The sequence below is a fragment of the Aythya ferina genome (genome assembly GCF_964211825.1).
Source record: "Aythya ferina genome assembly, chromosome: W".
Taxonomy (NCBI): Eukaryota; Metazoa; Chordata; class Aves; order Anseriformes; family Anatidae; genus Aythya; species Aythya ferina.
Genome location: NC_140313.1, coordinates 10,765,348 through 10,781,026, shown reverse-complemented (window position 1 = coordinate 10,781,026; position 15,679 = coordinate 10,765,348). Strand labels below are relative to the sequence as shown.

At 43.3% G+C, this 15,679-nt stretch overlaps 1 protein-coding gene across 1 annotated transcript in view; it reads right to left on the bottom strand.

Moving 5' to 3' along the window:
• LOC311426494 (transportin-1-like) overlaps positions 1 to 15,679 on the bottom strand; it is a gene marked incomplete at its 3' end in the record, with an annotated part of 69,766 nt that overhangs the window by 27,514 nt on the left and 26,573 nt on the right. The window contains exon 3 of the mRNA XM_084502861.1: positions 11,551 to 11,626. Within this exon, the coding sequence (XP_084358987.1) occupies positions 11,551 to 11,626 (76 nt within the window). The remainder of the gene's footprint in view (positions 1 to 11,550; positions 11,627 to 15,679) is intronic.

The following is a 15,679-nucleotide window of genomic DNA, read 5'->3' as shown; positions in this document are numbered from 1 at the left end:
GAGTGAGAAAACAGTTGTGGTGGAGTTCAGCTGCCCAGCAGGGTAAAACCACCACAGTCCTTTTTGGCACCCAACGTGGGGCTCGAGGGTTGAGATAACAGTAGAATTGATTAAAATGCTTATGTCTAATACACTTACTTTCTAGTCACCATGTTCAGTTTCCTGTTAATATTTTCCTGTTTGATCAAGCCTCATGTAGTCCATGCCATGTTCTCCCTTCTCTATATCCAATCAGAGAGTATGCTAAAATCTGTATTCGGATTCTTTAGTTCACTGTGCTGTAAAGCACTGGCCTTGAGTTTAATCTGGTACTCAGGCCCTGCACTGTTATCATTCTGGTCTCTTGGAAATCATCTTTTTGAGAATATTAAAAATTACACTGCTTTCTTTTCCTCCTCTGGAAGTCAGTTTATGAATAGTATTGGGAATGATGTCTCCTCCTTCTTTCTTTGTGGACTAATTACAGCAGTTTTTGAGTACCTTGAATGTCCATGGCTAACCAACATACTCCTATTGCTAGGTCTCCACAGTGTGTTTCTTCTTTTTTCGTTAAACAATTAGTTAAGAATACCACCCAGGAATCTGCCCCAAGACAGTGTGGTGGCAGGTGGCAAGGTGTGTGGAAGAATATGGGCAGGTACCTGTCACAGTTCTCTCCTCCAGTGGTTTTGAACTTCACCCCTGAACAAGTGCAAAATCCTAAAAAAAATTATAGAATGATTGAAAGTTGTATGCCCTGACCCTGGCAATGCCGGAGAGCTACAGCTCACTGCACTGTGCTGGGGTGTGGCCTGCACCCATCAAACAGTAATTAACACTACCCAGCACCCTCAAGGGAAGAAGGAGGTCTCTGAATCTGATGACCAGATAACATGCACTGTGGCTAAACCAGAGGGCCAACCATCCATGGTATCAGTCGCCCCCATAGCCAAGACAAAACAATGGAAACAAAGTAAGCTCCTTTAGTGAGGGAAGAAGCTCCTCCTAAGAAGGAGGGAAAAGAGGAAAAGGCAGGAACCTCTAAAGCACAGCTACCACAAAAACAGCAGGAAGAAGAGACAAATCAAAAATAAATCAGAAACCACCTGATCCCTATGCCTGAGTGAGCTGCAAGATACATGAAAGGATTTCAGTCCTCACCCAGGCAGGCACATCCTCACGTGACAGCTTTGATGCTGGGACACCAGGGCCAATAGCCAGGAACTAGAAAGCCAGGAAGCCAAGCAGCTAGGATCCCTCTCTAGAGAAAGGGTCATTGATAGAGTAATTGGTAGAGAGGCAGAGCTTCTCAGCCTCTGGAGGCAACTCCTGTCAGGTGTAAAGGAAAGGTATCCCTTCATACTGTATATCACCAGCAGTGTGCAGGCCACAGTTTCCTTTCACTTGAAGGAAAAGGAAAACCCGGGGAACTACAGGCCAGTCAGTCTCACCTCCGTGCCTGGCAAGGTCATGGAGCAGATCCTCCTGGAAACTACGCTAAGGCACATGGAAAATAAGGAGGTTACTGGTGACAGCCAACATGGCTTCACTAAGGGCAGATCATGCCTGACAAATCTGGTGGCCTTCTATGACAGGGTTACAGCATTGGTGGATAAGGGAAGAGCAACCGACATCATCTACCTGGACTTGTGCCAAGCATTTGACACTGTCCCCCATGATATCCCTGTCTCTAAATTGGAGAGACACGGATTTCACGGATGAACTATTTGGCAGGTCAGTGGCTCAACGTCAAGGTGGAGATTGGTAACGAGCGACTTTCCTCAGGAGTCAGTATCTGGACCATCACTGTTTAACATCTTTGTTGGTGACATGGATAGTGAGATTGAGTGCAGCATCAGCACATTTGCCAATGACACCAAGCTGTGTGGTGTGGTCGACATGCTGGAGGGAAGGGATGCCATCCAGTGGGACCTTGACAGGCTTGAGAGGTGGGCCTGTGCGAACCTCACGAGGTTCAACAACAAGGCCAAGTGCAAGGTCCTGCACTTGTCTTAATGACATAATGGTCTATCCTTGTATATTACTACTTATGCTGCATACATGTATATTGGATAATGACTACATAAGTATTTCCCAATGATAGCAATTACTAGTTAAGTTTGAAAACTGCACTGAACATTGGGAGCAGTTATTCTCTCTATGCAAGGCGCCAGACTTGGGTGTCCAGGTTAGGAAGGAAATCTGTCTGATTCCTATATCGTTAGAAGAAGATGAGATGGTGTTCGGAGCAGGAGCCTAATCTGGGTGCTGTGAACAGCACTCTGCAAGAGTGCCCCTTTTCCTCCACTCATTGCAACGGGAACTGAGGAATCATAGAATCATAGAATGATTTAGGTTGGAAGGGATCTTAAAGATCATCTAATTCCACCACCCCCCTGTCGTGGGTATGGACACCTCCCACTAGACCAGGTTGCTCAAAGTCCTTGAATACTTCCAAGAATGTGGCATCCCCAGCTTCTCTGGGTAATCTGTTCCATTGCCTCACCACCCCTTTAAGTACTGAAAGCCTGATAAGGCTATAAGGAATATGAACCTTTCAATTCAGGCCACTAGATTAAATGCCTAAAAATTAACTGTGGTAACTAAAGCTTATAATGGTAACATTTTATATTGTGTATGGAAAGTGACCAAGTTACCAATTTTGAATGAAGGCTAAAGTATTTCTGGGTGCTTAGCTGATGACAAGTCAAAAAGGCATTGGTTCATTGTTGGCATGTAAAGGTGGTATATGAAGCCCTGCTGAAGTGAATGAACACTTTGTCACTTCTTCAGTTGCTGAGTTTCATCTAAACTTAAATGTCCAAATAAAATGGTAGTTAAAGAAATGACTGGAGATGAAACTCTTGATTTTGCCTCTTGAAATATTCATTGATGGCCAAGATGACCAGAAGGAAAAATGATTGATGTATACTTTAAATGAAAGCAAGTTCATTTACTTTACCTTTTTTCCTCTGCCTCCATGTCATATTGGTAGATGCTAACCCATAACCTCATCCTATAATATTGATTCAGGTTTGTTCTCACTGAATGTCACCTGGTTTCCTAGCAACACACACATGCCACAACCATTTTGTAATGCAAACCATTCTATAAAAGGTGTGGTATATAAACTGAAAGTGAAACAGTGGTATATAAACTGAAATTTAATGAAATAGTAAAGTATATGAAATAGTAAAGTAAATAAAATGAAAAGGAAATGAAAAGAAATGAAATAGTAAAGTAAAAGCTTGTGGGTTGAGATAAAGACAGTTTAATAGGACAGAAAAGGAAGACAAATAATAATAATAATAATGATAACAGTAATGTGAGAAACAATCTGTAGCCAATAACACAGGTTCAGGCAAGGATCTCAGTGAGGTAGCATTTTTATTCGTGATTGTAATGGCAGGCATCCTGCAAGCAGGAGTGCACAGCAAAAGTATATCATAAGCTTATATTCCCTATTACCTGGCACTTGATTCCTCCCGTTTTCTCATTGGCTGAGTACTACAGGTTCACAACCTACTTGACGCACTTCTATGCCATATATGTACAATTTTATTTGACCAACCATTAATTTCTCCTTTTCCTTTTTTTTTTTTCCTTCTTCTCTCGTGACTAGAGGGCCTGTGATTTTTTGTTTTTACAGATTTTGCACTGCTCATCCTGTTTTCCCTAGATGTCCTCCTTATTTGGGACCTTCCCCTTATCTGCTTAACATGCTCCACACTGCTATGCCTCTGTTATGCCTTCCCAATCACTTTTGAATATGCAAGGTTAGTGGAATTTTCCACTGCAAAAACACAACTTTAATTCTCACAATTCCCCCCTCCTCTTCTTTTCTTACTCCTATTGTTGCTTTTGTACCTTTTTACATTCCCCACTCTTGAGTTTTTCCAACATTTCCCTGTTCCTTTTCACTAGAAGATTAGCTGGAGTCCTCTTAATTCTGTGTGTATGGGTCTGTGGTGTAATTGCCTGAAGTAACTAGGAAAATAAAACTAACATTCACATTTTAAAGAAAATGTACAGCATTGAAGAGGCTTTCAGGGTAGGGCATAGCTGCATTACCTGAGCGTTCCCTAGGCTTCCAACCTTAGATGCTATTGCGCTGGAGAAACCTGGTGTGCTAGCTCTAAGGAACATTACGGAGCGTAGAGTGGAGTGGAGACACCACGGCTAGGCTCTGTGACCAGGTGGGGACACGACTGTTCTTCTGCACACAAAGACGGATAAGCTGCACTTTTTGCTACCCTGAGCCAAGGACCTGTCATGTTTTGACAAATGCTGTCCCCTAGTGTACTTTTGCTCATTATAATATCATTATAATACCAAAACACACCTCCATCCCAAAAGCTACCCGCCTCCAAGGTGCAACCACCCCTCACTGAGCATGCACGCTGAATTTCTCGGAGCCTATACCTTTAAACGAAAGTGAGAAAACTTTAAAACTTTTCACCAATCATAACTAAGATATGCTTGACTAGAGCCACTCAAGCTCCACCTAAAAGATAGAAAATAATATAAATTGGCCTAAGAGAGAGGGGATGTTAGGGAAGATACTATCCCGAGGGAATACAACACCCTGACTCCCGGGACCAGTCGACGGGCTGAGCTTCTCTTCCCCCCCCACTCCCCCATTGGGACGCCTTTGGGTGAGATTTGAACACTTGGTTATAAAAATTTCTAGAATCTTTGATCCTTTTAACACGTTAATTTCTAGGCTGCCCACCTGTAACACCTGTGTATTTCATGCATGCTAGCTTGCTTTTGCAGACAATCACTATCGCTGGCAATCCAAAGAACCTGTGTACCTGTTGCTGTAATAAATCACACTTGATTGCATTGTTATAGCTCTCATTAAGCGCAACTAGGGTAAGGGTGGTTATATGTTATTGGTGAATCCGTGACCGTGATGGTTCAGTGTTCTGAATCCAACCAGACCCCAGACGGTTATTGGTGAGTATCCGACCGGACCCCTAATGGTTAATGCATTATTGGTGAAATCTGTGATTGTGATAGTTCAGTACCCTGAATCCGACCGGGCCCATAACGGTTAATCAGCTACACCCCTTAACGCGAAAGGGTCCCAAGGGGGCTTTGGCTTTGTATGTCTTCAATAATAGTTACATTTGGAATTATCGCCCCCAGGGCATAATTTCTCTTCCATCCTCGGGGCAACACATTCCTCGCTTTATTACCGCATAGCCAATATCAGCCCTTGCCGTTTGGGACTGGCCATCTGGTTACAGGATGATTCCATTGTTGTGTCTGATGTGCATTATACATATTAGCATTCCTGTAGCTACCATATTCGGTACCGTATGGATAATTTCCTATCTCACACGTAACATTTCTACACCTAGGATCAGTATTATTGTCCCGTGAATTTTCATCAGTATGGAGAATAATCAAGATACTAATATAAAAACCAGAATACCCTGGAAACACTCTAACTCTATGTAATCCAACTCTTTTTCCCAATTACACGTGGTATTCATTAATTTTTCCTAAGGAAAAGTTAAATGTCAATTTACAACTATGATTCACACCTCCTCCTTATTTTTAATTTTAAAGGTTCGCCTATAGGAACAGTCTCTCAGGTCTCATACTTAGGAATTATCTATTCTAGAATTACCTTAGCTACCGTGTTCGCAGCAGCAGATACTGATGGGAAAGTTTCCACCCAGCCTGACAAATGATTGACCAAGACTAGTAACTATTAAATCTACGTACTCTAGGGAGTTCTGTAAAATCTACCTGTATGCTTTGGAAGGGTTGAATTCCTGGTTCTCGCCCCGCTTTGGACTGACTGCAGATAATTTTCCTATTTACCTTCTGACATCCTACACAACTCCTGCATACTTGCTTAGCCAGAATACAGATATTCCTACATATACATGTATATACATGTATTTCCCTAGCACAGCATTGGAGGTATGCCTCCAACCACCTGGGTTTCCTCGGGTCCTCCAGAGTTGCCCTCAGCCTTTCCCACGTGTGTCCTGCACCATCAGGAGCCTGGAGGCGACAAAACATGGACTCCTCAATGCCAGGTGGAGATTAAACAAGGTGCTTCTTCCTCAGCCCCCCGAATCGAATACAAATAGAAAGCTCCAGCAGCCACAACACGCGAGGGAAGAAGCAACACCTGGACCTGGCCACCTCGGGACACCTGTAGCTGCAAACACCCAAACCCCAACAGTGAGCAAGGAGGTTGCAGCCAACAGAGGAGAAGCAGAGATGAGAAAGCAGACACAGGAGTTAGGAACGTCGTTACTGTTTACCATCTGTTTTACTACTGTAAAACTTTTACCATCTGTTTTACTACTTGGCCAGCAGGTCAAGCGAGGTGATTCTCCACCTCTATCGAGACTCTTATGAGACCCCAGTTGGAGTACTGGGTTCAGCTCTGGAGCCTCCAGCAAAAGAAGGACATGGAAGAATTAGAACGAAAACCAAGGATGGCCACAAAGATGATGAAGGGTCTGGAAAATCACTCCTAAAAAGACAGGCTTAGGGAGTTGGGGTTGTTCAGCCTGGAAAAGAGAAGGCTCCAGGGAAAACTTATAACAACTTAAAAAGGGCCTACAGGAAAGATAGAGATGGGATGTAGTGATAGGACAAGAAGCAACAACTTTAAACTAAAAGAGTGTAGATTTAGAATGGATATAACAAAGAAATTCTTCGCTATTGTATTGGGTTTATGTGTCAAGGTTTTGGTAGTAGGGGGCTGCAGGACAGGCCTCTGTGAGAAGAATCCAGAAGCTGCCCCACATTACATAAGAGCCAGTTTCAGCCAGCTCCAAAGGGATCCAACGCTGCTCAGAACCAAGCCAATAAGTGATATGATTGTGCCTCTGTGAGAGCATATTTAAGAAAGGGAAAAAAATTGCTGCACAACAGCAGCTGGGAGAGAGAGGAATGAGAAACAACCTTGCAGACACCAAGGTCAGTGAAGAAGGAGGGGGAAGAGGTACTCCAGGCACTGGAGCAGAAGTTCCCCTGCGGCCTGTGGAGAGGACCATGGTGGAGCAGGTTGTCCCCCTGCAGTCCATGGTGTACCACAGCAGAGCAAATTTTCACATTGTAGCCTGTGGAGAGGAGCCCACGCAGGAGCAGGTGATCTGGCAGGAGCTGCCACACGTGGGGGACCCGTGTTGGAGCAGTTTGCTCCTGAATCACAGAATCATACAAATCCCTGAATAATCTCCAGGTCATTAGCTAGTGTAATCCATGTTATCAATATGTCAAATTATACCAGCTGAAAAACTAACCTGATGCATCTATTCTATAATACAAAAGCTTTCACCTAGATATTTCTTTTAACCCCATCAAAAAGGCTATCATTTATTATCTTTCAGCACATGTATGCTAATTAACAGAGGAAAGACTTCCCAAAAGATAATTCTTTCCCTGCTGCTCACATACCAGAGCTCTCATTACCCTGGGTACTGAATGTATACAATTTACTTCTTTAGGATATACACCATCCTTCTACACAGAAATGTGGCCTTACAGTTCGACTACTCTTCATAATTAACCAAAAATTAGCATTTCCCATTTATTGGCATTTACCCTGCAGAACCACACTGATATTAATACTGAATAAATTTAACCAGAAATGTGCATATTCTCCTATAACTTGTCAATTACCTGAAAGTCAAAAGTTGTTCAAAAATCACATAACAAACTATGAAAAACTGCTTTGGATGGAACCCATGGTACAGACCCATATTGGAGCAGTTCTTGAAGAGCTGCTGTCCATGGGAAGCCCATGTAGGATCAGTTTGGGAAGGACTGCATCCTGTGGGAGGAACCTCACATTGGAGCAGGGAAAGAGTGACTGTGAAGGAGCAGCGAACACAAAGTATTATGGACTGACTGCAACCCCCATTCCCTGTTCCCCTGCACTGCTCGGAGGGAGGATGTAGGATGGAGGGAGGGTGGAGGGGGGAAGAAGATGTTTTTAGTTTACTTTTAGTTTCTCACTCTTCTAGTCTGCTAGTGACAGGCAATAAATTCTATTAATCTCCCTATGCTGAGTCCATTTTGCCCGTCATGATAATTGTTGAGTGATCTCCCTATCCTCATCTCAACCCTTGAGCCCTTTTCAATGTATTGTCTCCCCCTTTCCCTTTGAGGAGGGGGAGTGAGAACACAGTTGTGGTGGAGTTCAGCTGCTCGGTAGTGTGAGGAATGTTTTAACAATTCGTGTCCATAAAGAACAATTCTGTTTGAATCCTGTCTGCCTCTGGGCCCTGCACTGGCAATTTAATTCTTGAACCACAGATGCAGTGTGTCCCAGTCTCCCCCTCATTCTAGTCAATTTATCACTTCTTAAAGTTATGAACCTGTTTGCTTTTGTTATTCCGGACTTCTATTTCTAACACTGCTATAGATGTGTCTGTGAATGGCTGGGGAAGAATGTTTTAATTACTCGTGTGTCTGGGAGTTTCAGAACAACTGATAACAACTAGTGACTGTTATGGGATACTATGTGGATCTTTGGTATCTGGTTAGGGGGGGCCGAGAGATAAAGAGGAAGGAGAAAGAAGCTGAATGACGGCTGGGAGACAAGACTTGAAGAGGATGTTCTATAAACTTGGTATGGTGCCCAGTAAGTACAAAGGGGGAGAGGAAGACTACGAGCCTTCAGCATGAAAGACCCCTAGAGACCCCCAGAAGAGACCCCAGAGGAGACTGTGCATGCTCCAGTAGGAGGGACTGCACCCCGGAAGCTAATTTTAATAATCTATTTTTTTTAGAAGTAGTAATGAATATGTATTAGTCTGGGAGCATAAAAATCAGCTGCTTGATGTAACTGGTGTGCGTCCTGGTGGAGCGGAGACTCCCGGTGCACCCAGCGCTGTTTGCTTACCTCTATTCCTTTATATTCTTTCAATAAATCCTATTTTTTTTATTTAATCCTAATTTGAATCCTGAGCCATTTATAACAGTGGGGTAAAAACACCACGACTATGAGGCACTGGAACAGGTTGCCTAGAGAAGTTGTGGATGCCCCATCCCTGGAAGTGTTTAAGGCCAGGCTGGATGGAGCTTTGAGAAACCTGGTCTAGTGGAAGGTGTCCCTGCCCATGTCAGGGGGTTTGGAATTAGATGATCTTTAAGGTCCCTTCAGTTATAAATGAGGTCTCAACTCGATCTGAATTTTGTAATATTTATAAAACTAATATTTATAAAAGGTATAAAAGCTATAAAAGGTATAAAAGGCAAGTAAACAGCGCTGGGTGTGCGGGGAGTCTACGCTCCATCAACACGCACACACGAACAGCAAACATTCTAAATATACAGAACATTGCTTTACATACTAAACGCAAGCATGCCTATATATACATACAATCAGGAAAGGTAACAAACAATCCTTTAAGTTCCGTGACTTAACAGTCTCCATTTTCCATTCCTTTTCTTGATTACTAATAAGTCTCCATTTTCCATTCCTTTTGAACAATATGTCTCGCTTTAAGTTGTCAAGCAACTCGGTCTTCAGGCCTTATGTATCCCATTCTTCCCAGATCGAAGAAAAGCATATCCATCTCCTTTTCAAGGCCAATAGGCCTGGGTCAAAAGGCACGTCCAGGTCAACATGGGGCATAACAGCAAAAGCCTTCGATGGCTGTGGCAGCAGAGGGGCCGATGGCAGTGGCATAGCAGTCGGATCAGTAAAGGAGCCCGCAGCTCCCTCACTATCTGGCAAGCCACACGTTTGTGATTGTGGCTCCACATGGTTATTTAAGGCCTCAGAGATTGCTCGCCAGGTGCCGAGCAATCCCACTGCAACCTTGTCGTTTTTAGTTGCAGAGTCCCACACCTTGACCTCAGTTTGGTCCCATATTTCAGGATCATAAACTGTCCGATTGTTAAGAAGGAGAATAAGCTGTAAGGTTACCAGGACAGTCTTTGTTCCTAAGGACGTATGATTCCCCATAATGCGCAACTGCTTACCAGCGAGAGGCAGTTGTGTGCACGGGTCCGCTTCTCTCAGCTCGAGCTTCTCTCCAGCTCCAGTGCGCCTGTTTCCAGCGACTTTCTGTACAAGCTTCTCTGAGCAGTTTGCTGAGTTTGGCCGAACCTATCTTCATGAGGTGATCAACGTGCCTGTTCCCGTCCTGGTCTCCGTTCTGCTAGCCTGTTCCTTTTCATTCCTTCTTTCTGCTTCTTTATTGATGACATAACTTCTTCACATCGTGTTGTCTTCTTTTTTTTTTTTTTTTTTATCTTGAGGGCAGGCTCCCCTCTTATACCCTTCTTTCCACAGCAGTTCTTTTCAAAACAACTTTTTCATTGGTCAAACAACTTTGAATGTAACAACAACAGCAAACACCCAGAAACATCCATGCCTTAATGGCTGGAGAACAAGAGAACCAGCTGGAGAACAAGCAACCCGAGACTGCATGGAGTCTCCTGAATCACCCTTCTTTGTTCCCTCTAAACTCTTTTATATTCCTGATGGCCTCATCGTTAAGAGTCTAATGTTATATCAATCATGGGGTTTTCCAACCCCCATGGCCACATTCCTAAATCTCCCCCTTCTTTATTAATATTAACCATTTTCCCGACGCAAATTACCACTCCATATATAACACTTCCAACCCAAACCATTCCATGATTCCACATAGATCAATCAACCAGCAAACTGACTATAGGTATAACTGGTACCCGCTGCTCCTGACCCCTGACAGTATGGTTAGCAGAACCAGCAATAAGGCAAATATCCGTAATATGTAAGCAGGCTGTTAATGTATACCCCTGCCCCCTTCTCCTCCCCCTCTCTGGCCCCAGGGTGTGAGGACACCCTTTGTCATGGTGATAAAAAGCATTAGTGTTATCAAGACCCAAGTGCTGAATCACCAAGGATGATATGGGGGAACCAACTGACAGGGTGATTAAGTTTCTCAGGGCTATCAATACCCAGGTGCGGGGTTGCCAGGAGATGATGACATCCCTCCTGGAACAGGGAAATGTAACAGCACAGGGTGCATTGTCTATAAAATCGAGCAGCAACAAGCCCTAATTGGGACTTAGACTGGAAGTGCTGCCGGGCAACAAAACCCATGATATCCTTCCCCCTCACCCAGTGGCCAGGGCTGCCTCCACCACTCCACCATCACCTTTTTCCTCAGAGGACTGAGTGAGTGACTCATGTTCTTTTACATAAAGCCTGAGTCTAGGTTATGATTATATTACACAGTGAACAATAAGAATTTGACCCAATCTGCAGAAGGTCCATCCAGGTAACTGAAAAGCCTGTGTAACTCACAATTCTAGAAATTCTGTGCAACTATAAGCTACGCTAAGTGCTAGAAACTGTAGATAAGCCATACTGATTGTTAATATATTTTTAATGTAATAATAAAAATAAATCTATAATTGAAACCACAACCCTGTTGCAGTCCTCATTCTGCCAAGGGTCCCTAAAGAACCTGCCTGTCCTCCATAGTGCTGGATGACAACAGGAATAAGCTTCCTATTTCTATCAAACTGAAGAGAAGAAAGTGAGGCGGGGGGAGGGGGGAGCATAAAACAGTCAATATCTCAAAAAAAACTTACCTTCAGACTTTAACTTTGTAAGAACAAAAATCAGGTAGTTGTTGAAATCTGGATACTGACTGAGTTCTTCTAGTTTCTGAAGAGAGAACCTGTTAAGGAAAAGCTGAATTTGGTACACACAGCATTTATAGCTTTCTAGATACAAAGATTATTGAATGAGTTTATGTACTACTGTGTCATTTCAAACAGCAATGACCATAAGCTCACAATACACAGAGTGAGAACAATCTGAAAGTAGTTTCTGCAGTTTTCATACTGAAGCAATAGCTTTTAGCTAAGGTGAAATCTGAAATTAATAACATAAAATAACATAACATAAAATAACATAAAATAAAAACAAAACCCAGGGACAAACACACAAACTGATGCTTAAATATAATCAAATCCTGAAAAAAAGCTTCCTCTTAACAGTTTTGGATTTCAATATTTACACTTTGAAGCCCATGATACCTAAGAAATCCACTGAGAGACAATCACATAAGTCTTTATTTGTATCTGCAACAATAAAACAGCTATTATGATTCTGATAAGCTACTCATTTTCTTATTATTAGAAATATACTTCTTTATGATTAACTAACCACATCCTGAGCTTTCAGCAGTTAGATTGTTAACTGCAAATGCCCAGATATTTGTACCAAGAAGTTTATGCTTATCCACTGTCTCCTAATAAAAGTAAAATAAAAATCTGTATTCATACCCATTTTCTACAATGTCAACTCATTGAACGAGCATCTTACTAGCAATACCAACACATTCACTATGCCCTTGAGAGAACCACAAGAAGAATTACATTTCTTAACAGCTATGAAGCTATATAGCAGTTTTTCTAGAATTTGTAACTCTTTCGACCTCAAACCTCCAAGTATTCTGACACCGCTTGACTAGAGCATTAACCTGGCATTCTTGTTATACCCTGTTCTCACACCCTGCTATTCATTAGTATCCTCCTTATTCCTTTCCTCCTAATTTCTAACCTAAATCTCCTCTGCCTTAGTTTAAAACCATTCCCCCTTGTCCTATCACTATCAACACATGTAAACAGGCGTTCCCCCTCCGGTTTATACACTCCCTTCAAGTACTGGAAGGCTGCAATGAGGTCTTCCTGGAGCCTTCTCTTCTCCAAGCTAAACAAGCCCAGTTCCCTCAACCTTTCTTCATAGGGGAGGTGCTCCAGCCCTCTGATCATCTTAGTGGCCCTATTATTGGTCAAAGCACTCAGAAAAACAACTAGAAGAAAACAACCCCACCTGCAAGAAAACAATCCCCTTGTGATTAGTAGTCACGTAGACCTTATCCTTGGTACCCGCTGCTGGTAACAATATTTTCCTGCATTCCTCAGTTGGGCGATGTGGGAACACTGTCATAGAAGCTTCTCACAGTTATCCTGGTATCTTGGTTTGCTCAGCTGCAGCAGGCCGTGGGATCTATGCTGTTTCCCGATTCCCTCAACAATTCCCCCTTCTTCTTTTGAGCAAACCAAGCCTGACACAGCAGTTTTACAAGTAACTCTTTTAGCTATACCTACAACACACTACGATGATTACCACCACCATAAACCAAATCTTTAATCCCCTTGTGACTAAACCCAGCAACCATCTACACCTTGTTTCAAACAAATCATCGAGCTATTAATTGAAAGAACCGATATCATTTTGAGTCTCTCTCATGTACTACTCTTCTGGAGTAGGTGACGCCCGGGACAGACAGGGTGACATTATACTGTTCTGACCATCTCCGGCACTCACAGATTTTGTTGTTGCTTGATCTTGGTCACAAGTGCAAACATTGCTGACAATATTAGAATCTCCGTCCGTAATTTCTCCGTCCGTTGGAACATTCTGGACGGCCTTCACGAACCGGCTTGGCACCCAAACTGGTCCGGCCGTTGTAGAGACACAGAAATATCCCCGGCCAATGAACAAGACAGGAACTGGACCCTTCCAGACTCCTGTAGCAGGATCATGGTAACTTACTCTTATTTGCGGCAGCACATTTGGTGCTGCTTTATTCATGGATTGAAAATGGATACTTGCAGGAGGATCTTCTCGGTCACCGGTCAAGCATAGATGATTCAAGACGAATAACGCCTTGGACAGTCGCTCATCAACATCTTTAATTTCTTTTAACCTTGCTAACTGTTCCTTTAAGACTTGATGTGATCGTTCGACAATTGCTTGGCCCGTGGGAGAATATGGGATGCCTGTGATATGCGTTACTCCCCACATCTTCATAAAGGTGCTGATCTTTTTGCTGACATACGCTGGGCCGTTGTCCGTCTTGATCTGCTGTGGTACCCCCATGATGGCAAAGCACACTGTCAAATGCCTGCACACATGGAGTGCCTTTTCCCCTCCCTGTGCTGTTGCCCATATGAATCGTGAAAAGGTATCAATACACACATGCACATATCTTTTAGTACCAAATTCTGGCATGTGCGTGACATCCATTTGCCATACCTCGAGTGCCTTAACACCCCGTGGATTAATACCCAAGCCTAACCCCGGCCCATGATGACTGCAGGAGGGGCATGCTCTTACTATTCCTTTAGCTTCTGCCCAAGTAAGTCCAAACATTCTCCGAAGACCTTTTGCATTCTGGTGAAACATTTCATGCGACACACGTGCATGCATAAAGTCACTTTCTGGTCTTGCTGTGATTACACTTACCAACTTGTCTGCTTGCGCATTACCTTCTGCTAATCCAATTGAGAACTGGTGACTACGTATGTGAATGACACAGTAAGGTGCGGTTCTTCCTTGAATGGCATCTCGCAGTTGCAGAAACAATGACAACAATCTGTCCTTCTTAGTTTGCCGTATCAAGGCGTCCTCAATCCGGTTCACTACATTGACAACATACAGAGAATCTGAAACGATATTAATTGGCTCATGCATCCAGCGTTGGCAAGCCCAAACAACTGCGGACAATTCTAGTGTTTGTAATGTATCCGCTGTTGTCCCTGTAATTAGGTGATTTTCCCAGGTGCCATTCTCATACCACACACACACTGCCTGCCTACTTACTGCACCGGCATCAGTATAGACTGTGCGACCCACTACCGGCCGAGGCGAAATTTGCGGTACCGCTTGCCATTTATACGATCTTATAACTTGCCATAGAGGCCCTTTCGGGGCCTGGGAATGTACCAATCCCGGGAATCCTAGCACGGCTTCTTGTAGAGGAATGGATTGCTGTAAACACCATTCCAAATGATCCTGAGTTATCGGTAGACTAATATCCCCGGGTTCCTGGCCGCTGATATCAATACTCCGAGAGCGACCCTTACGTACCAATTCCGCAATAGCTTCCGCCCGGGTCTGGATACTCATTTTTGGCTGTATTGATAGAAAAATCCATTCCAAAATTCGAAAATGTTGCCCTATCATCCTTCCTTCATAATTATCTATTTTAGTTATATCACTTCTACTTTTAGGGTCAGTGGCATCCGCCTCACACTGTTCCTGTCTTTGTTGCCCCTTATTTTCACCCTCTTCTTTTTGCCACTGACCAATCACTGCAAATGGGTGAGACACATGATTGACTATTACAAAAGAGAGTGGAAGTTTTGTGATGCGTCTGCAAGCCGCGCCAGCTGCAATCTTTAAAGATATGCGGGAAAGGGCCTGCCGTTGTTCATTCATCAGTGTAATGCTTTGTTCTGCCCTCCTACCCCGCAACAAAGGTAACAATAGAGCCAGGTCATCATTACTAATTCCCACGATACGCCTGACCCACTGAATATTGCCCAAGAATGTTTGGACGTCCGTTAAATTATGCAAAGTAGTAGATATATCGACCTTCTGTGGTCGGATGGTAGAGTCTGATATCTTCCATCCCAAGGATAGCCAGGGCCGTTTCCGCTGAACTTTTTCTGGAGCTATCTTTAGTCCTTTCGCTTCCAGGGTGTCGTGGTTTAACCCGGCTGGCAGCTAAATACCACGCAGCCGTTCGCTCACCCTCCCCCCTCCCTCTCTGGGACGGGGGAGAGAAATGGAAAGTGAAGCCCGTGAGTTGAGATAAAGACAGTTTAATAAGACAGGAAATAATAATAACAAAATAATAATAACAATAATAACAATAATGTTACAATGGTGATAATAGGAAAGTAATAATAATATGTACAAACA